The sequence below is a fragment of the Dasypus novemcinctus genome, chromosome 3, assembly GCF_030445035.2.
Source record: "Dasypus novemcinctus isolate mDasNov1 chromosome 3, mDasNov1.1.hap2, whole genome shotgun sequence".
Classification (NCBI taxonomy): domain Eukaryota; kingdom Metazoa; phylum Chordata; class Mammalia; order Cingulata; family Dasypodidae; genus Dasypus; species Dasypus novemcinctus.
This window is the reverse complement of record NC_080675.1, coordinates 33,752,004-33,774,837: the sequence shown is the minus strand read 5'-3', so window position 1 is coordinate 33,774,837 and position 22,834 is coordinate 33,752,004. Positions and strand designations below refer to the sequence as shown.

Here is a 22,834-nt window from a genome sequence, read left to right as displayed (position 1 = left end):
TACCTATGCCAAGCTCTGTTCTACATACCGGGGATATGACAGTGGACAAAACAAACCCCTGATCTCATGGAGTTTATATTCTAGGGATGGGGTGACAAACTAACAACCTCCAAAATACACAGGATATATGGGGTAAATTAATTTGGCTAGAGGGAGTTTGGGTAGGAAGTGGGACAGATAGGGTTCAGGTCCAAGGCTAGTTGGTGAAGGCCTTGGCTTGGTAAGAGGGCAATGGGAATGCTCGAATATTGATTGAAATGATGAATGCACTACTCTGTGATTATACCAAATGCCATTGATTGTACACTTTAGATGGACTGTATGGTTTATGAATATGTTTCAGTTAAATTGATTATAAGAAGAAGAAAGAGGTCAGTGGGAATCCTTTAGATGTTCCTCGGGGACTGTTTCTCTGATTTGGGGTAAGGGAGGCAGGGAATTGACAAGTACCACTTTAACAGTTGAGGCACCCAGGTCACGAGAGTGTAAGACCGGGCAGGAATGTCTGCAAAGGGGCGAATTCAAAGCCCGTGCACGCCTGCCTTTCGCCTTTTTACCCTGGAGCAGAAGGGCGCTGGGCCCCCGGGTCCCAAGCGCTGCGCTCAGCGTCCGGTTCTGCGGAAAGGCTGGGTGATCCGGGCTCCAGGCAGTTGTGGGCACCTTTGGGGGAAACGGCCCAGGACGGCGGACAGCGCCCCGCTGCCCCGTGTCCGGGGGCGCTGGACTCCGGGACAGGGACGGCGGCTGCTCCGCGGCCCCCATTCTCGCCCCCTGCCAGTGGTTTGCTCCGAACACCCCTAGATGCGCGGCGGGTGCCTCGGCCCGCCGCACTTCCGGTTGTTACCGGGCCCCACTTCCGTTGTCCGCCCTCCTTCTACTCTGCTGTTTTCGCGATGTTGTCCCGGTCCCGCTGCGTGTCCCGGGCATTCAGCCGCTCCCTCTCCGCTTTCCAGAAGGTACGTCCGGCCCGGCCAGCGTCCTGGTGGTGAGGAGCCCGCTGGCGAGCAGCCGACAGGGCCAGGGCCAGGGGCAGGGCGCGGCGCGCCGGCCAGGCCGAGCACCAAGGGCACCGGGACGCGGAGGCCGCGGGTGGGTGGCCCGGGGCCGCTGTCTCTCCCGGGGCCGCCTGACCGGGCCTGCAGCGCCCAGCGGCCCCGCGCTTTCCTGAGGCAGCCCGCCTGCTGCTGCATCCCCACCCTCCGCGCAGGGCTCCTGAGCCGCGCGCTCCTGCGCCCGCCCTGATACGAGACTCAGTTGGGGAGGGCGCACCGCTGTGCCCCCCCGCGGCGGGACCCGGGGACCTGTCTCGTCTCGTCTGTTAAAATCAGGGGGTTTCAGCCTCATGGGGAAGTTGAGATAGTTTGGCAGGCTGGGATCGCGAGCCCTGGGTGTTGCATTTGCCATTTGGAGTCACGAGACGCATCTGTCACCTGCACTGAAACAGCTTTGAGTTTGTCTTTAAAAGAAAAACTTCTTTCTTTCCTCCTTTCATCGAAGGTGATGTCCATAATGTCTTCTTTCTTAACAGGGGAATGGCACTCTAGAAAGACGTTCCCTGCCTGGTAAGTTCTAACCTTGCCATTACCTAAAATGATGTCCTCTTGGACAGAGGAGTATGTGAGGAAAGTAAAAAATCGGGGAGCCTGTGTTTCTCCTCATAGTGTTCATGTAGGACTGAAACACGGTGTGACCTAAGTAGTTTAACGTTTTACAGGTGTTTAATAATTACAGCTGTCATTCATTCTTGCATAATTGTTGAGTGTCTCCTATGTGTAAGCACTGTGCTAGGCACTAACTGGGGAATATACCAGGTAACAGTTCTTGCCCTCATGGAGCTTACAGACTAAGGAGAAAAACAAAATGTAAGTGGCTAAACAAATAGTCACAAATTTTAGTAAGTGCTGAGAAGGAAGCGAATGAGGGTAGACAAAGAAAGCCTCTCAGAGTGGGTGACGAAGCTGTGACCTGGAGGGTGTGACAGAGCCAGCCCAGTAAAGAGCGAGAGAAAAAAAAGGAAACAGTATGTACAAAGTCCCCGAGGAAGGAAAGAGGTTGGCATTGTTTAAGAACTAGAAAAAAGGCGGTTTGGCTGGAGCATTTTGGTTAATAGAGAAAGTGGCATCAGAGGATGGTGTAGAGACTTGGAAGTTTAGATTTTATCCCAATACTTTGTTGGGAAATCACTAATGATGTATTTGACTTGGCTTATTTTTAATTATATGCCTGGAATAAATATGTATTGATGAGTGAATCTTTATTGTGGGCTTTCTGTGTGCCAAGCATTGTTCTAATCATTTTCTTGGCATTTTTCAGTTAATCACAAATCAGTAAGAGAGAGGTATGATCTCTGTGTTACGGATACATAATCTGAGGCTCAGAGAGGTTAAGTACCTTGGCCAAGGTCACTCGATCAACTATTAGCCAAGTCAGGTCTGCCTGACTCCAAACTCATATAGTCCACAGATAATTTGAGTTTCTACTCAGTCCCAGATACTGTGCTGGGTAACAGAGATGCTGATGGTCTCTGCCCTCAGGGATCTTATGGGCTAGCTGGGAAGAGTATATATAAGTTTATGCACACATGAGGACAGAATTACATTGTGATAACTTGTACAACAGAAGAGAAGCACAGGTTATGATGATGGGGTGGATGATGTAATCCAGTTTGGAAGGGTGTTGAGTGCCATGATAATTTCAGTAGAGGCTTTCCTAAAAAAAGTGACATTTAAGGAGAGACTTGAAAAATAAATAGGAGTCAGCCAAGAGCATGATATTCCAGACAAAGGGACTTGGCTTGTGCAAAGGTTTTCAGGCAGGAAGGAGCTTAACAGGTCATGGAAATGAAAGGAAGCCTGTCTGGCAGGAAAGATAGGACCATATAAAGATTTTGGGCTTTATCCCAAGAGTCAGGAGAACATAAGGCACCTACCTAGCACAGTATCAGCACAATGAGCTCTCAATAATGAATGTTCTTTTCAACAGGGAATCCTGAAAAATGGCCAGTAAACGTTTCTTCCATTTTAATAGACTGCATGACAATGGAAAGAGCCTTGTAGTTGGGGTTTGCACCCTGGCTCATCTTGGACTAGTCACTTAACCTCCAGAAGCCCTATTTAAATAAGAAATGAGAATAATTGCAGATGGTTGTTCCACTCCAGAGAGTTGTGAGACTCAAAAATCAAAATGAGGTCATCATGTGAAAGTTTTTATAAACTCACATGCTCCGAACAAATTGACTCAAGGTTCCAAAAATCAGTATGGCTGCTGGCTGTTCTAGTTCAAAGATTTGCAATGCTTGGGATTTGTACTGCAGACTCATTGGCTGCTGGACATAGGTGACTTGGTTGACTCTGAAATCCAGGAATGTTTTTGAGGAGGTGGATGTGAGAATATGAGAGAGAGAGATCTCCCATGGTTCAGAAAGAGTTGTTAAGATCTGGGGAAGAAAAAAAATATATTTATATCCCATACCCCCACATCCCCCCAGGGAAGGCAGGGTGGAAGACCTCAGGAAAGGCATAGGATGGCACTAAACTGAAAGGTGGGGAAATTATTAGCTCAGTCCTAGGACAGACTGGGGCTCCTAAGCTAAAGTAGCCCAGTCTTTGCTACTGCCAGTCCAGTCCATTTTATAACTGGAGAAACAGAAACCCAGACCAAACATCCACCCTACCAACCATCCCCTTCTCAGATTAGGTTATGAGTAGGCGTAAGATAAACCATCATATGTCTTTCTCAAGCTTCAATTGACTTTGAAAACTTGGAGAATTAGAGACTTCTTATTATGAAAACAATAGGGAAAATAGAAAGTTTATGGATTTTTAAGGTAAACAAGATATAAAACTGTTTTGTGCTTATACCCTTGTGTTCCTCCCCCCTGCCTCCTTAAACACATACTCACTCTAAACTCGCATACCCATTGCCCCCTGCCATTAAGGACACTTTAGGGGAAAAGATTGAGAAGCAGGGCTTTGGTGATTAAGATGATCTTGTTGCTTGCCCTTGACCCTAATCTCTCAGGGTTAGGGGTGAGCATACCTCTTTTCCATTCCTAGCAGGTGCCCTTTGTAAGATAAGGGTTGTTGGTTAAGCGTTGTTTTGTTTCTTGCAGGGGTCTCCTTATGTCAGGGACCAGGTTACCCTGACAGCAGGAAGATTGTGTAAGTATCACTGGGGAGGCTCAGATATGTGGCCACGGGGTATTTATTAAGATACCAGTTCTAAATTTGGCCATCTGATTTCTTCAGTGGCCTCCAGGCCTAGAAATCGACATGGTTATGTTGAGTGTGCAGACCTAACCATGATGTTTATTTTTTGTGTGTAATGGACATTGAACATCAACTTTATGTCAGGAGCTGGACCAGGAGTGTACCTGTCCTCCTCAGGTGTTCAGATTATAATGAAAGTTAAAACGGAACCCTCAATTATGGACATGGATATAGAAGGGTACTGATGTTCTAGTTGCATGCAAGTGCAGCTGAAAGACCAGAGGTTGCATTTATGGTGTAACTTGAGAGCATCCTCTTGGTACATAGTTATTAATTTTAGAAACGCTAAAGGCACTAGTTGGTTGAGCTGTAAGACTTTGATGGGCTCGGAGGAAATGCTTTTGTTGCATAAGACACAGTCTGTAGAAAGGGCACTTGTGTATTTCAGATTAACTTCTGTTTATGAACGTTGTGTAAGGCTACTTTGCATTCCAGGTGTTTTTCAGGGTGGTGGTAACTGGATGCTTTCTAGCAGTCTGTTAAAAAATAGCTATCAAGCTACTTTACAGCAAGAGTCTTCAGAGTAAAGGGTCAGTAGATGAGCTCCTTCACTGTGTATGGGGGGGGGGTGTTTCTTTTAAACTGAAAGAATGATGCTCTCAGAACTAGAAGAATGAATTGCTGTTTTATTTTTGGTAGGGCAGTTTGGCAATCAGAAGTCTTTGAACTGGGTGTACCTTTTGATCTAGCAATTCCATTTCTAGGAATCCATATTGAAGAACTCCTAGTATATACAGATTTCACTCAAAATGGCCAAACAACAGGAGGTTGATTAAATTATGCTGTGTTAACATGTTCACGCTATGATAAAGTGGAAAAATTAGCAAATTACAAAATTATCCCATTTCGTACTATATGATATAATCCTATTATAAGTGCTTTTTTCTTTTTCTTGTTTCTAAATATTTTACAGTAAACATACTTTTGTAATTTAAAAAATCTAGAGATTTTGAGTTATAAATATGTTCCACAGTAAAAAGTTATTTTAAAAATTCAGAGGGTTTTTTTTTGCTTTTTAATCTCAGGTTTATTCAGTACAAGTCTTTCATTCTACACAACAAAGTACAAATGCAACATCCTCTAAAATGCTAGTTACAAAATTCAAAACAAACTTAAATTCAGAGATTTTTAAATGAACAGCTCATTTGCAATTTAAATGAAAATTGGGAGACCACAAATCTCTGCAATAAACAAATAATATTTGAAAATAAATTATTAAAATAACTAAACTTTTAGGGGGTGATATCACCCTAATATATCTGTTTTGTGGTTTATTTTTTTCTGTCAATAAGATACCCACTTCAATTTTTAAAAATCTTTTATTGTAAAACCATTTTTAGTTTTGTGTTTTTATTTAATAGGTAATGAATATTACATGGCTCAAAAAACAAAAAGTTAAAAGGTATCCATGAGAATTTTTACCCTTGTCCTAGAGCTCTACCAGATTCCTCTTTCCAGAGACAGCCATTGCTCCCAGCCCTTGGGCATCTGCAGCCCTTTGTGCCTTTGCACTTTATTTTGCTTTTGTTCTTTTCCATAGACATTACTCTCACATGGTTACAAACTTGATGCAGCCTGTTCTGTATTCTCTATTTTTTTCATAATGTATATTTTTGTTGATTCTATATAGACCTTATAGTCATTTTGGCATCATAAAAGTAAAAATTCAAAACACAACTTAAATCTGTTTTGCTTTTTTATTATGTAGAAAATGGAAGTCCCCATCAGTCTAAAATCATCCCTGCCCTCCAAAATGTGTTTGTATGGGTAACTACCCATATATATCTACAGCTCCCACTTCCTAGAGGTAACCACTGTTAAGGGTTTTGTGCATACAAGAAGAACCATTCTCCAGTTTATTTAAAGTAAGTGCCATGTTAGAAAACACTTTGGCCTTTTGAGGTTCCTATTGAATGAGCCCAGAGTAGACTGATGTGCTGCCTACTAGCAAGAGAACAGATTCCCACCTTATTTAAAAATTTTTTTTCTTTTTGTCTGATACCTTGTTTTACCTACTGCCAAGTCATCTTGCTGCATTATCTTATCTAAATCCGTAATCCTGAGGACTGAGAGTCCATTTTACAAGGCACAAAGCCATATACCCTGAGGGCATGCAATATCTCTTACTTGAATGTAATTAGTTAAAAAAGAAACCTAATTAGGAAGATGAGTCCTTTTGGTAGGTCTGCAAAGGACCCAGGTAGCTTACCATATGCTCCTCTCCATTTTGGGAGAGCTGGATTTCATTGCAGCACTGTGTCCGATACACACTAGGAGCTCACTAGGCACCAAAGCCATGCAGGCTCTACTCCAGACCTTTTGAATCAGAATCTCTGAGGGTGGGGGCCTTTGAAAAAGTTGGCATTGATGGGTACCCCTGGTCAAGAATTACTCATTTAAAGTGGTGCCTTAACTACAATGAAATGTGAGCAGTTTTGCCTGCTTGAAGGAGTTAACTTTTCTGTTGTTTTGTTTTGATAGCATTAACAGCAGTAGTGTCTTCAATATCCGCTTCTTCAGAACTACAGCTGTATGCAGTAAGTACCTGTCGTCAGCCCCCTTCCTTCTTGGGATTGAGATTTAATGGGAAGGGCAACAACTGACTGAGCTTAATTAAGGCAAACGTGAAAAAGCAAAAGCAAAATGACTACTTGTGACTTTGTTTTTTTGCTCTTTTCTAGAGAATGATGTGATTATAGTCAAAACCCCAGCATTTGCAGAATCTGTCACAGAGGGGGATGTCAGGTGGGAGAAAGGTAAGAGTTATTGCCCTCTCGCTTCCTAACTTTAAATAGAAACTTAAGGCTCCACCTTATTCTCTATGTATGTAGAAGGGGTCTTGTAACACACTGGCTAATGGAGTTTTGTGGCTATGAGAGTCTCCTCCCTAATAGATAGCTTTTTCTTTTCCTCCCCACCCCCCTCATTGTTTGTGCTCACTGTGTCTGTTTGTTGTTTGCTCATTTTCTTTTTAAGAGTCACTAGAACTGAACCAGGAACCGCCCATGTGGGAGGGAGGCGCCTAATTGCTTGATTCACCTCCACTCCCTGCTTTACTGTATCTCTTACTGTGTTTTCCTCCTTGTGTCTCTTCATTGTGCCAGCTTGCTACACCAGCCTGTTGCATCAGCTTGCTGTCTTGCTTGTCTTCTTTAGTAGGAGGCACTGGGGACCGAACCTGGAACCTCCCATATGGTAGGCGGGAGCTCATCTGCTTGAGCCACATCAGCTTCAGTTTACAAGTAGCTTTTTTTTTTTTTTAAGATTTATTTTTTATTTCTCTCCCTTTTCTCGCCACCCCCCCACCCAGTTGTCTGCTCTCTGTGTCCGTTTACTGTGTGTTCTTCTGTGCCCACTTGCATTCTTGTCAGCGGCACGGAATCTGTGTCTCTTTCTGTTGTGTCCTTGCTGCGTCAGCTCTCCGTGTGTGCGGCGCCACTCCTGGGCAGGCTGTGCTTTTTTCGCGCTGGGCGGCTCTCCTTACAGGGCGCACTCCTTGCGCGTGGTGCTTCTCTACGCAGGGGACACCTCTGCATGGCACGGCATTCCTTGGCCGCATCAGCACTGTGCATGGGCCAGCTCATCACATAGGTCAGGAGGCCCTGGGTTTGAACCTTGGACCTCCCATGTGGTAGACGGATGCTCTATCCATTGGGCCAAATCTGCTTCCCAACAAGTAGCTTTTGATTGTCTTTTCAGCTGTTGGAGATTCAGTTGCAGAAGATGAAGTGGTTTGTGAGATTGAAACGGACAAGGTAGGCTTGGCCTATATTCGTGCCAATGCTTCATTTTCTCCTCTTGGTTTCTTAACCTGATGAAAGAACATAAGGACAACATCTGCAGGGACAGATGCTGGACATTGTATGTCCTTCCATGGCCCACCAGGTAGACTGCGGGAGAGTGTAAATTACAATGTAAACCACTATCCATGTGGTGCAGCAGTGCTCCAAAATGTGTTCACCAAATGTAAAGAAGGTCCCATGATGATGAAAGCAGTTATTGATGTGGGAGGAGTGGGGTAAGTGGGGTGGGGGGTATATGGGACCTCATGTTTTTTTAATGTAACATTTAAAAAAAATAATAAGGAAAAAAAAAAGGAACTTACCTGTTACTTTAAAGCCTACAAAGATGCTGAAATAGCTCATTAGAAAAAAAAAAAAACTTTAAAGTTTCGTTTTAGTTTGTTCGCATCATATGTACTTTTGTCTTTTTTATTTAACTTTAAAGCAACTTATTTTGTATGAGCTGTTTCCAGTTTTCACATATCATTTGGCAAATCATTAACTGAATTTTGCTTTAATGGTTTGGGAAAGGGCTCATCTTCAAAATACGTTTACTTGTCATCACCCTGACTCTGCAAGTGTAGCCTTAGCTGTTTCTTTGTGCAGGGACTTATAAATCTGCATTGCAACTGTTGCGACTCAAGTTTGAGATTTTATACAATTAATTTTCCAACGCTGAGTAAAAATTTGAACTGTTTCTCAATCTTCCTTCCTTTTCCAGACATCTTTGCAGGTTCCATCACCAGCAAGTGGCGTGATTGAAGCTCTTTTGGTACCTGATGGAGAAAAAGTAGAAAAAGATACTCCTCTTTTCACACTCAGGAAAACTGCCGGTAAAGAAGTTCTCCTGGTTGTTAGATCTCCATTGTTCCCCCTTGGAATTGGGGCTCAGCATATCTGCTAATTCCCTAATGTCTCAAAGACTTTTTGGCATTTCAGCTGCCCTTAGTTGAGGAAATAAGTGAGGTAATACTAAAATAGTGTGAACTTTAAATATCAAGTTCTGGAAGAAAATTGTATTAAAAATTGACACTCGTAATGCTCTGTTCTTTCCATATATGTTTCTTAGACTGGGCCATTTCTTAAGGGTATAATAGAAATGAAGACAGTTCTAAAGGCAATGATTTTTTTCCCCTAGCCCTTGCATCATATCATGCATGAGCTTTTTAAATAATACAAATGCCTAGGCCCAGAGAATCTTAAGTCTGAGGTTATGAGATCCTGGCTATCGGCAATGTTTTTTTGTTTGTTTTTAATGTTCCCCAAGTGATTCTGACACATAGCTGGTGTTGAGAACTACAGTTCTAATGTGAGGAGAAGCAGTATTTCATGGTGGCTGTTACGTAGAATTCATCATAGTATCTTTTCAAAACTTTTCTCACAACATCTCTATGGAGGGTAGTCTTCCTAATGGGAAGAAAATATGAAATCAAGAGAAAGGATTTATACTGGACACCACAGTCAATATTAGAGGTTAGAAGAGAAATTACTTTTCCGACTCTTAAATACTGAAGTAGATTAAAGTCTGTTTCTTCGTCAGTGTTAAAATAGTCAAGCAGAGGAATGATAGATTGCATCATTTTTTGAGGTTAATCAGGGCAAACCCAGAAGCTCAGAATGGGAAAACATGCATAGAAGAAGAGTAGGAAATAAGAGTGATTCTTCCAGTTGAAGAGTTCTATCTTCTGATCATTCATCCCTCACAGCTAAAGCAGAAGGAAATTCTTCTAATTCAAATACAAAACTGGATTTGATGTCCAGATGGGTAAGAATCTAAACACCTAATTTAAAGTGAGTTTATTACTTGACCATCTCATTTATGAGCATATTCTATTTGGACTGCTTTGAGCTCATAAGCTTAATGAGCCCTTAATTATTTAAACTTTTGGTTTTTGGTAGAGTGTTCTTCCCTATGAGATGTAAAATAAAAGGTGATATTCTTAGCATAACCATATTTAGAAATATGTTACTTTTATATGTGTGTTTCAGCATTTTAAATTGCCTTTTTTTGCTTGGAAGTTTACATTTCCTTGGGCTTAGTTGGTAATTTGAAAGTACTTGCTGAATTCGACAATTAGTAGATATTCGTGAAATCAGACGGCTAAGCAAGCCAGTTATACAGAACCATATAGGGGCCCCTGGGAGTAGAATAATGCCTCCTGTCAATGGTGTGAATCTAATAGTGCCTTGCATAGAACAAGTAGACATTTATTAATTATTGGAGATAGAGCTTTTGCTGCTAAATTGTGCTTAGCATCTGTGATTTGGTTGCTTTCCGTTCCAGACAGTGCCCACAGCATCTGTTTTTCTTGTTTTCCAGCTGCTTCTGCTAAGGACAAGCCAGCTGAAGCTCCTGCTGCCACAGTCCCAAAAGAAGAGCCTGTGGCATCGGCAGTTCCTCCTCCCCCTTCAGCACCCATACCCACAGAGATGCCACCAGTGCCCTCACCCTCCCAACGTCCTATTAGCAAACCAGGTAAGCCTCTAACTCCCATATATCTTTGTAGAACTTCTCTTCCAATGCCATGTTCCCTTACAGGGTAAAGTCTGAAACCAGTCATGACATTGAACAGGCCATATCAGATTTTCTATCAGAAGACCTGAGTTTGCGTCTTGGCCTTCTGTCTGACTTTAGGCTAGTTACATAACCTCCCTCAACAGCTTTTTCATCTTTGGAATGGGAAGGGTAGTACAGTATGAAAGCACTAGCACATACTTAGCAAATGTTTCTTTCCTTCTCTGATGCAGCCGTACCCTATCTCTTCTTTTTCAGTGTCTGCCGTAAAACCTACTGCCATTCCTCCAGTGGCTGAGCCAGGAGCTGGCAAAGGTCTGCGTTCAGAACATCGGGTAAGCCTCTGAGGAACATTGTCAGAAGAGAGAGACAGGGGCAATGTTGAGACAAGTTTAGTGTGGGTGTGGTGGTGCCTACCTTTGAATGGCCAGTTCCCTGCAGCTCATTCCCTTGACCTTAATTTTTTTTTGAGGTATGGGGGGCTGGGGATTGAACCCAGGTCAGAAGCCAGTGCTCAATCATTGAGCCACATTGGCTTCCCTGAGTTGGTTTTTTGTTTGTTTTGCTTGTTGTTTGTTTCTGTTTTTTCAGGAGGCATCTGAACTGAACCTAGGACCTCCCATGTAGGAGGGAGGAGTTCAACTGCCACACAACTGCTCCCCTCCCTTGACCTTGAAAGCTTTGATGGCTAGTGTAGCTTGGACTTAATATTCCCAAATTTTAAAAATTGCTTCACTGGTGGCAAGATAAACTTTGGACTTGGCAGAATTCTAAAATTCATAGGCCGGGGTTTTAGGAGTTCGGGATTACTCTGTAAATGAGAAACTGGCTCAAATTTTGTATGTTCAGAGGAGGAGATGATACATGTAATTGAATTCATTCTATTGATGAATGTATTTTCCTACCAGAGATTTCAACTTAGAAAAATACAAAAACTTTGACTCTCTAGTATTATGTAGAAATGTGGAGACAACTTAGCTGATCTACACAGTAGTATCTTTTCAGCTCCATGAGGAGCTGTGTACTACAATTAGGAGAACATCTCTTACTCCAATAGTGTGCTAAGTGTTGACCTGTTGACCCTTTAAAGTTAATTCTGTTTGTGTCCCTCCTGTTCTGCCTTTGATTAGAGAAGCAGTAAAATGAGTAATACTACTGCTCAACATATTATCAACTGGAATGTTGATTTTTTGGTGTGTATGTTTATATCATGACCCTAAAGTAAATGCTTTCATGTTAGATATTTTGTTTGATACAGCAAGTACTTCCTGTTTGAAAAATGAGGAAACTTAGTTTCAGGAAGTGACTTGTTCATAGTCACATAACCATCAAATGGTAGTCAGGACAGAGCCTGAGGTCTTCTGAACCCTGTCCAGTGTTTTTTCTGCTATGTTATGCTGCCACTCAAATGACTTGGGTGAGTAAAATATTTGTAATGGATGGTAGCTTAGTCGTGCCACCCCTCCTCCACTTCCCAGTGACACATGACAGAGAAAGGGTTTACTGAGTTCTATTCCTCTACTTCCAGGATACTTAGCCAAGAAGTATGCATTAGCAGTAGCTGTCAGGGGCAGACATAAAACCTCAAGGAAGTATGGTCAAGAGTGTGGGTTCCCCTGACTGTGAATATCTCTTAAAAATATATGGCCTCAAAGTTTGTTGCTCATGAATTTCCATTATGTGTTTTTCTCTGCACAAGTAGCTATTTTCATGCAAGTCTGTATCCCAGAAATTGTCCTTGCTGTAGTGATTCTTGGCTGGCTAAACCTAAGCCACATTCTTCCTTTTCATGAATTGAACTTGGTTTCGAAATAAAACCATTTCCTGGGCCTCTAGTCTTAGTTAAACTTCAGGCATATCTATCTGCGTGAGTAGTTTCTGCCTGTTTTCTTGTTCTTGCTCGGAGGAGCAAGGCCACCACAGGACAGGGGAAGCTTAGAGCTCTTGTACTCAGATACTGTGCTTCTATAGTCCATCTACTCCTAGCAAGCTGAGTGCACCCTCTAAATGGAGAACACTTCATCTCAAGAAACCATCTTGTCAATCCTTATTCCACTTCACTTTCAGGAGAAAATGAACAGGATGCGGCAGCGCATTGCTCAGCGTCTAAAGGAGGCCCAGAACACATGTGCAATGCTGACTACTTTCAATGAGGTTGACATGAGGTGAGTCCTTATTTCCTGTTCTCTTTTTCCTTGGAGAATTATTTTTTTTAAAGATGTATTTATTTATTTAATCCCCCCCCCCCCCGTTGTCTGTTCTCTGTGTCTATTTGCTGCGTCTTGTTTCTTTGTCCGTTTCTGTTATCGTCAGCGGCACGGGAAGTGTGGGCGGCACCATTCCTGGGCAGGCTGCACTTTATTTCGCGCTGGGCGGCTCTCCTTACGGGGTGCACTCCTTGCACGTGGGGCTCCCCTACGCGGGGGACACCCCTGCGTGGCAGGGCACTCCTTGCGCACATCAGCACCGCGCATGGGCCAGCTCCACACGAGTCAAGGAGGCCCAGGGTTTGAACTGCGGACCTCTCATGTGGTAGACGGACGCCCTAACCACTGGGCCAAGTCCGTTTCCCTCCTTGGAGAATTCTTGAACTTGCCCAAGTCCGTACCCAGAGCTGCTTCCAAAACTGACAGGTGCTCATACTGTCTTTTGTTGACTTACTCCAAATGATTGTTGGTTTTCCCCCTAATTGACTTTGCAAAATACCATGCCTGCCTCCATTGTGACTTAAAAAGCTTAGCTTTCATACCTTGAATCTTCTAATTAATGAGACTGATAGTAGCCTTAATTTTTGATGATTGTATCAGGGGTTGCCAAGCAGAGAAGGGGCAACCAGGCTGAGAAGGCTTACCCCTGGGGCCTACCCTTGGGGATGGAGAGCCATTTGATGGTGAGCCCAGACCGAGGGCACTTTGCCCTGCAGCTTTCTCAGTCCCTGCTCCTTAGGCTTGTCCCTAAGTGACTCAGAATTGGGTAGGTGAAAAGGCATAGGTTTGTCATAACTCACCTTTCCCAGTTTTAATAGTGAAATGGAAAGTAAGATGCATTTTTTAAAAATAAAAACTTCAAAATATATTGTATTAGCCAAAGGGGTGCTGTTAGAAAATACCAGAAATCTGTTGGCTTTTATAAAGGGAATTTATTTGGGGTAGAAGCTTACAGTTACCAGGCTGTCAAGCATAAGTTACTTCCCTCACCAAAATCTGTTGCCGTGTTTTCGGGCAAGATGTCTGCCGATGTCTGCCAAGAGTTCATGCTTCTTGTGTTCTTCTCTTCCCAGAGTCTGTTTCTCTCCAGGCTCAGCTGCTGTGCTCGTTTCACAAGGCAGCTGTAGACTATCAGGCAAATGGCTCCATCTTTCCCCAGGGCTTCTGCCATGTCTAAGGAGCCGTCTTTATTCCTCTTTGTTCTTCTGTGTGTTCACTTCCCAGGCTCCAGCTCAAAACTCCCAACTCTGTCCTTTGTCATGTCTTTTATCTGTGAGTCCCCATCCACCAAGGGGCAGGGACTCAACAACTTACTGATGTGGCCCAATCAAAGCCCTAATCATAATTTAATCAAATAAAAGTAAAACCTCTGAAGCCAATACACTAATATGCCCAGAGGAAAAGACCAGGTTACAAACACAATCCAGTATTTCTTTTTGGAATTCATCAATAATATCAAACTATTACATATATAAAGGGGAGAAAAAACGTCAAAAGAACCACTTCAATATACCCATTTCTGTAGTGAGGTTATTATTAACCCACCTATTTTCTCCTTTAGGATTTTGATGCAAATGATCAGCACTGCAAGGAAGAGAATGTAATTAAATTTACCACACAGTTTTTAAGTGCTTATCATATATAAGATACAGAGAATTCAAGGAGGATACAAAGATGAGTGAAAAGAGCCCTTATGCTTTCAGAGCTGGTTGTCTGGTCTGAACAAACATTAAATAAAGTCTAGAACAGTAAATACCTGAAATGTGAAAATGAGTATGAAGTGGGAAAGAGGGTGAGATCTTTTGTTTTTAGGGTTTGGGCAGAGGTAGTATTACTAATAAAAACCAAGGGATGGGAGGGGTTTTCTGCTCCATGCATTCAAATGACAATTCCTGAGACACTGGGGTTTCAAAGGGAGAAAGAGTTTATTTTTCTAAAGATTTATTTATTCCTCCCTCCTCATAGTTTTGCACTTGCTGTCTGCTTGTTGCGTGCTCATCATTTTAGGAGGCACTGGGAACCAAACCCGGGACCTCCCATGTAGGAGGGAGGCGCCCAGTGGCTTGAGCATCTCTCATTGTATTTCTTCTTTGCAGCATCTTGTTGCTTCATCTTGCTGTGCTATCCAGTCCTGTCAGCTTGCTCTCATGCTCGTCTCTTCTTTAGGAGGCACTGAACTGAATCTGGAACTTCCCATGTAGTAGGCAGGCACCCAAAAACTTGAGCCATATCTGCTTCCCAAGAGTTTATTGCTAAGCACTAAGCAAAGCAAAGAGATCAGATGCCCATCAGCCTAAAATCTGTCTCCCTGAGTCTAAGGTGTATAGAGATTTTATGGATTCAAACGAAGGACTATGAAGTTGTTACCATTTTAATAACTAGTGTAAACAACTATAGTTGTTATGTGAAAGGGAGGAAAATAACTGTTATAGCAAGTATAAGCACTGTAGCCAGCTGTTAGAGTAGGATGGGTAGGATCAGGAAAACTTCCTGGAGGACAGAGATTTTAAATTGGCCTTAAAGAATGAGCATTTTGATGGGTAAGGTTGTGGGGAAATGTCATTCTAGACTGTAATGTTAGCAGTTTGGACCATGTCATGGGAAGAAAAGTATATGACACATTTAAGATATAGTCAAAGATCATTTCTGCTGAAAGGAATCCATAGGAAAGAATATTAATGTTGGATCCACATTTCAGAATGTTCTGAAAACCAGTATAAGGATTTTATATTTAATCCAGGAAGTAATTGAAGTCTGCTGATCACCTTTTGCTTCTTTTTGTCCTGAGTATTTAGTGTGCCAGTCTACTTTTCATTAGGAAAGAATTGTTTTCCTGTGGAATGGGATCTGAAAAATAGAAGGCAGTGGTTTAATTAGAGCATGCTGTGGCATTTCTCAGAGTAGGGGTCTGTGGCCAGTTTCAGTAGATGTCATCCATCCTATTGCGAAGCTTCATAAAGAGACTTGATGTCATTCAAGCCAAAGATTTCTCATCCATAGGATGTGGGGAATGACCTTGACTAATGGATCAGAAAGGCTACAGCTAATGTTTCAGTGCATTAGGGCCAAATTATACACAAATTGAATTGGACTTTGAAATTCTACCCAATTCCTTAGGACAAAACATGTAAATATTTGTGGCTTTGAAAGATGCCTTTGGCCCAACAGCTTTGTTTGGAAGGTAAGTAACAGTAGCTGGATCTCCTTTCAGCTGCTAATTGAAGTGTTACTTAAGGAAGGCCTGGGTCTTGCTGCAGCCAGTAATCTTGTTTAGATCGAGTGCCCTTTGGGTCTTGTGCTGATCAGCCAACCCATATGGGCCTGTTTCAGACCTCTTCTTCTTCCCTGTTGGCCCAGCCTCTGCCTCCAAGGACAGAGCTCTGAAATAGAAACTACTAATGACGAGACAAAAGCATTTGGGCAGGTTTGAGAGCAGAGATGTTTATCACTTCTCTTTCCCTCTCAGCCGCTCTTGTGTCTTGGGAACCAGTAATGTCTTTAGGGTGGTAATCCTAGCACAAAATAAGGTTAGACTCAGGAAAACAAACATTTTAAACCCAATCAGTCCCCCTAGGAAAATTTCCTTTTTTCAAAAACAGAAGGTCTGAAGGGGGGAGTTAAAGTTGTACCATATCTTATTGTTTTTGCTAATGCTTAATTAGGCTATTATAGGGAGAACTGAGCTTTTGGACCTGAGATAATGGTAAATTCAATTTCCATCATGGAACTCTATTCCGATAAATAGTGAGGTTTTTGCTGCAAAATGATGGGAAAGCCATTTTCCCAAACTCTTCCTTCCATGTGTATATGGAACAACCAGTTTCAAAAGACCAAAGGCTGTTCATAAAAAGGGTTCTCAGAATGCTCTGATTCTTGCATGAAAAAAGCACTTTTCTAACTACCAAGGACAGCACCTCCATTAAACTAGCCTTACGAGGAAGAGCTGTGTCTTCATCTTTGTATCTTGGTGCTCAGCTCTGATCCTTGCATGCAGCTGGTGTTCAGTACCTGTTTGCATGAACTGGTGGATGGCATGCTAACTCTGGGGAGATGAATGAATCTGCTGACTTTCACATGAGCCTAAAAGAGCACTGGGTTAACCTTCCATTTTGGTCACGGCAGCTTTTGGTGACTTTTAAAAAAATATTTCTAACAAGAATAAAAAGAATATTGCTTATTTTGTGGACTTCATTTATGCTTTAAAAAAATTTTCAGGGTAGATGACTCATGATTTTATCTTAGCTAGAAATCGCTTTCTCATCCAGGGCAAGAATGTTAGTGTGCTGTGTGATCTCTTGGTTCATCTGCCACTGAAAATTTGTGACTTCTGGAACATGAAGAGTCCTGTAAAGGGCTCAAGCCACCTTAAAGACAGATTGGACCTGATTCCTTTATATCCATTTTGGAGGGGGGAGTGGAGGTAAAAGAACAAGGTTATTGTTTTGACCTCTATTAGACTATTCAAAACATGAATTTAGGTGGATGGCCCCAGGGTAATGGAAAAAAACGTGCCCAATCATGGTGGAGTTAGAAACCCCTATGAAAGTCAAAATATTAAGACTCAGAGAGGGGGTGTAGCTCAGTGGTTGAGCACCTGCTTCCCATGTATAAGGTCCCCTCGATCCCCAGTACCTCCTAAAAGAAAAAAGCCTTTGTTTGTGTTTATTTTGTAATGTGTTTTTGCAGTAACATCCAGGAGATGAGGGCTCGGCACAAAGATGCTTTTCTGAAGAAACATAACCTCAAACTAGGCTTCATGTCAGCATTTGTGAAGGCCTCAGCCTTTGCCTTGCAGGAGCAGCCTGTTGTAAATGCAGGTGAGTTTGCTGTGGCCAGAATCACAGAGTTTCTGGGAGGTAGGCATAGGAACACAGACTTGCTTCCACATGGCATTTCATTTCCTTCCTGTGAAAACATGATTCTTTCCCAGCGAGTTCTTGATTCACCTTCATTTTTGGTCTCCTGAAATGGCATCATGATTACTTTCTCCCCACAAGCTGAACAGAACAGTTTCTCTTCCCACTGTGCAGCTTGGCAGCTGTTCTGACAGCAAACAATTCTGGGGTGACCCAGCACTCCAGATTCTCATGTCAGGGTGGAAGTTCATGTGCTGTCTAACAACCCTCTTCGATGGGCCCTGTTTTATTAGGGCCTGACTTTAACACCCCGTGCAAGCTCCAGAGTGACCTTTGATCTCAGATCGATGGATCTCATTCTGAAGCCTTGGACTTGGCCCCTTTTTTTTTATGTACTTGGTGCTCATTTTTCTTCTCTTTTATTCACCTGCGTCATTGAAGTACTGGCCTAACATGCTGTTTTCTTTTTCCTATTGGGACATTTATCTGTTCCCTGGAAGGTTGGAGAGGGTCAGTAACACTTTTGCAACTCTCAGCAATGCCACTGTCCCTAAAGATCTAGAAATAGAAGCCCTAGTCCCTTTCATTGAGTGGTGTGTTCTTGATAGGTAGAAGGGCTGTCTTTGTTTTACCCAGTGTATACCTCTTTTCATTTCTTGTATTCTTCTCATACTTTCCTAACTAGCTCATTCTCCATCTTCTCTTTAGCCCCCATTTCTTCTGCATGCCCATGTATGTAGGCATTTCTTAAAGTTCTTTTGACCTTGTTCTCACTTTATATGCTTTTCCTGAGTATCTTATCTAACAATACATCTTAGACTTTCTTTCTATGGAAAAGATTCCCAAGTCTGTTAGCCTTTTTATTTTCTCATGAGCCCTAGACCTAAGTTTCAGCTGCTAGTTTGCTCTCTCAAGCTAGCATATCTAGAGCCAATTCATCCTGCTTCCTCCTGAATCTCCTAGACCAAGGGTTCTTAACCTTCTTTGTTCCACAAACCCCTTTGCCAGTCAGGTAAAAACCAGGGACCCCTTACTAAGTCAACGCTATACTGTGTATTATTTAATAAATAGATCACACCCACACCAACATATCCCCACAAGAATGTTTTTTTGAATGTCAGTTCAAGCTCATGGACCCCTTGTTAAAAAGAGGCCACCCTCTTCCCCCTTATACAAAGTAGGAAGCAGTATCCCCCTACCCGCTTTCCTTTGCTAATCTGCCTTCTCTGGAGCACTTCAACCTAGCCATTCTCCGCCAAGGGAGGGCTTGAGCAGAGCTAGTTAACAAGAATTTAGTGCTTATGAACATATGTACTCATCCCATGTCAGGCAGTGTATTGACTCCTCCTGAGAGCTGCCAAAGAAATGGATGCACCCATGCTCAGGCTCAGTCAGGCATATGATTGATTGGGATGGGGGTAAGAATGGAGCTGGCTGACATTTGTAACGCGGTCGTTTTCATGTTGGTTGGTCAGCCTACACTGTACCAGGTGCCACGTGTTCTTTTTTCACTCTAGCAGTGCAGATACTACCTCATTAGGTTAGCCCTGGAGAGTTGTATGTAACATGTATTTTCTCTCTCATAGTGATTGATGATGCAACCAAAGAGGTGGTGTATAGGGATTATATTGACATCAGTGTCGCAGTGGCCACTCCACGGGTATGTTTGAACAGGAGGTGGGGAGATCTAGTCCTGGACTTTGACCTTATCTATGTCAGAAAAAGCAGACCCCTGGGAATGATTTCTATTTAGTTGGGAGCTAGTAAAAGACTAACCTATTTTTGACCATAGATACAGTCTTTGATCTTAATCTCAGGCCTAAATACTTAAGACTTTCTGCGAATGATGTTGAGTAATAGAGGTATTCCGGAGAGGGGAGAACATTGGCTGTACACTGGGGAGTTGTAACTTTAAAGGGGACTGTTCATTCGCAACTGAAAACAGCTTTTTACTCCCTTCAGGGTCTGGTGGTTCCTGTCATCAGGAATGTGGAAACCATGAATTATGCAGATATTGAGCGAACCATCAGTGAACTGGGAGAGAAGGTAAAGTAGAAGCATGAGTATGCCGGGCAAGTCAAAAAGAGAGTCTGAACACAGTAAGCTGTGTTCAAGAGGCTGAAGTCTCACTTTATTCCATAAGAAATCCATGTCCCTGAGAAGGGCAGTAGCCCATAAGAAGTGAAGTACAGGTATCTGGCAGAGTTTAGTGTGCTCTCATGACAGAAGATCTCACGAAAGAAGATCAAAGGGGAAAAAATTGGAATCAATCCTTTGTTTTGTGGAACACTTTACTTTCATCTCAACTGAATAACTTATATGTTGAAGACCTATTGGCCTCAGATGTGAGCCTTTTGGAGATCTTTCTTTGGGTGAAGAAAGCCGGGCGGGCTTAATATTTCAGTTATGAAATCTCTGTTTTTTTAGGCCCGAAAGAATGAACTTGCCATTGAAGATATGGATGGTGGCACTTTCACCATTAGCAATGGAGGAGTTTTCGGCTCACTCTTTGGAACGCCAATCATCAACCCCCCTCAGTCTGCCATCCTGGGCATGCACGCCATCTTTGATAGGCCGGTGGCTGTGGGAGGCAAGGTAGGAAGCATCATCCACAAGGTTCCAGTGGCTAATTGATGATGAGAGGGACATCAGGTCTAACTAAATCATAAAACTAAACTTTAAAAGATTCAGTAAAATTTCAGGCCTGAGTTCTGTTTCTTAGTTTCTAATTAAGAGTAGGACATTGGTTCTCAATTTTCTGTGGATCAGCATCAGCATCTCCTGAGAACTTATTAGAAATGCAAATTATCGGACCCTGTCCCCGACCTACCGAATCAGAAACTGCAGGTGATTCTGATGCATATTAAAATTTGAGAACCACTGAGCTTAGAAGGCTTGTTCCTTTATTTGGGACCATTCAACAAGCATTTATTGAATGCAGTTGGTTACCACTCTGTAGGTGCTGTAGGATACATCTGGTGGGAAACATTTGGAGACATAATTCTTACTCCCAAGAAACAGGACAACAATGCAGAACAATAGACAAGCTTCCTAAGTTGTATGATAAGGCTTAGAAGTTCTCTGGGAGTTCAGAGAATCAAGTCAGAGGAGCTCTAGCTGGCCTTTGGAAGAAGTGTAGATAGGGAAAAATTTTCTTAGACTCCTATATTTAGAACCTTTTTGGGTCACTATTTTGTGATTCTGAAAATTATAGATATTCCCCCTGAAAATGCCCACACAATTTTGTATACAATCTCAGAGTGTGTGTTGATTTAGGGTTAAAAAAAAAAATTTAAATTTTAAACTCAAAGAAGCAGCTGAAGGCAGCCAGAACTGAAGAGAAAAACTTCCCTGTAGACCACAGATGAGTAAGAAAGCAGGGTATTCAAGAAGGCTTTTGTGAGGAGAATCTTATTTTCTTGGTTAAGCTTGTTTTTTTCCTTCTTTGGAGGTACCAGGGATTGAACCTGGGACCGCGTACATGGGAAGCAGGAGCTCACCCACTCGGGCCACATCCACTCCCCAGAAAAACCTTTTAACCTCTCCTCTCTGTAGGTGGAGGTGCGGCCCATGATGTATGTGGCACTGACCTACGATCACCGGCTGATTGATGGCAGAGAGGCAGTGACTTTCCTCCGCAAAATCAAGGCAGCGGTAGAGGATCCCAGAGTCCTTCTACTGGACCTTTAGGAAGAAGCCACATGCCCTACTACTCGACCATGCAGGAACTGAAAACCAGTCTTCTCCCAGTCTCCTCACGGGTTCTGAGTTAGCCTGTGCCAGACAGGCACATGCTGTTGGCCTCAAGACAAGAAGCCAGGACACATGTAACCAGCAGCTGCAGGTCCTTTCTCGGTGTTCCTGCCAGGCTCGCCCCCTCTCTGCACCCCTCTCTTATATTCGAATACCTTAGACTTGAGAGAGAGAGAGATTCTTAATGGATGCTCATTGCTATTCCTGCCTTTCTTCCACCAGCCCTCTGCAGTGATGATTTTGCTTCTCCCCAGTGCCAGTATACAATCGGGGAACCACCGGGGACCATGCGATTCTTAAGTTTCTATCTTTTGTCCGCTCTCCAGGCACACCTAACAGGATACTGTGCCTCCCAAGCTCAGTGCAGCCTCCATCCCGGCTGTGCACATTCTTACATGATTACACCTGTGTGGAGGTATTGAACACAAGAGTGGAGGTGCTGCTTCTTAAATGGCACCTTCATTCTAAGCTTCACTGACTTTGAGATGCCTCTTCTACCTCTTCCAGGAAGCACAGGCCAGGGCATCTGGAGGAGTGTTGATAGGGGAGGAAAAGGCAGATTCCTTCTGAGGTTGAAAATGTGAACATAGATGGCAGCAGAACCCACGCTGTCTATGTACACTTTCCTTCATATCCTCACACCAGGAAGACCCCTTTTCCAAACCCTTTTCTGGCTGCTAGAAACCATTCTAGCACATTTTTCTTATTTAGAGCACATCATGGCAGTGGTCACAACCAAGAGCTGGAGCCTGGTAGATTGGAGGTGGGGGTAAGGGGACACGTTTCCAGTGGACTGGCTCAGATTGCTCTGAGCTTTTAAATTCAAGTTGGTATAGCATGTGGGACTTCAGAAGCAATTCTGTGGCTTCCTGCATTACGGCCTTTAGGGAGCAGGGCCGTAGAACTGTTCTTCTGAAGGACACAGATCTGGGGGAGGGTGGTCTGTGGTGGAAACCCAAGATGCTGGTACAATGCTGAAGTGGTTGATACCATCTCTAAGGTACTGCGCACTGTCTGGGCACAATCATTGGAATTCCTTGGAGCATGGTTAATTGCACGGATTTCGTCAGGAAAAACTAGTGGGCTTCATTGCTTTGTATCCAACTATATCCAGGCCTGAGGCTGCTGACACTTGACACCAGGGGGCCATTTATTTCATGCAAAGTGCCCACTTTTATTTCCTAACTAAGAAGCAGGGCCTGGGGATGGGCAGGGTGGGGGGAGGGAAGAGGATGGGAGCCAGTACTGAGTGCCTGCAGTATCTACTATTCTGTCTTCACTATTCAGAAATTGTAACTAAAATATTTAAAGAAACTGATTTTAAATGAAAATTAAAGGGCAGATATTCTCAAACAGGGTTCCAGGTTCTGGGTGCATTTTGGTAACTGGCTGTGCAAGTCTCCAGCACTACTGCACCAATAATTGTTGGCATTAAAAGCCACTTAATGTCCTA

At 43.0% G+C, this 22,834-nt stretch overlaps 1 protein-coding gene across 1 annotated transcript; it reads left to right on the top strand.

Moving 5' to 3' along the window:
• The first annotated feature begins 462 nt into the window (after nucleotides 1-462).
• On the top strand, nucleotides 463-22,832 carry DLST (dihydrolipoamide S-succinyltransferase). The gene is made up of 15 exons (XM_004455165.5): nucleotides 463-956; nucleotides 1,529-1,562; nucleotides 4,112-4,160; nucleotides 6,750-6,805; nucleotides 6,950-7,024; nucleotides 7,968-8,023; nucleotides 8,772-8,883; nucleotides 10,371-10,526; nucleotides 10,824-10,900; nucleotides 12,633-12,730; nucleotides 17,459-17,589; nucleotides 19,215-19,288; nucleotides 19,591-19,674; nucleotides 20,056-20,223; nucleotides 21,184-22,832. The coding sequence occupies exons 1-15, from the start codon at nucleotides 894-896 to the stop codon at nucleotides 21,316-21,318; spliced, it is 1,368 nt and encodes a 455-aa protein (XP_004455222.2). The 5' UTR covers nucleotides 463-893; the 3' UTR covers nucleotides 21,319-22,832.
• Nucleotides 22,833-22,834: the final 2 nt, after the last annotated feature.

Bases quoted from the DNA above. Each gene is read 5' to 3' on its own strand.
- DLST (XM_004455165.5), top strand. From the start codon at position 894: ATGTTGTCCCGGTCCCGCTGCGTGTCCCGGGCATTCAGCCGCTCCCTC. The intron at 4,161-6,749 runs GTAAGTATCACT...TTGTTTTGATAG, and splicing joins CCTGACAGCAGGAAGATTGT to CATTAACAGCAGTAGTGTCT. The intron at 10,901-12,632 runs GTAAGCCTCTGA...CTTCACTTTCAG, and splicing joins GTCTGCGTTCAGAACATCGG to GAGAAAATGAACAGGATGCG.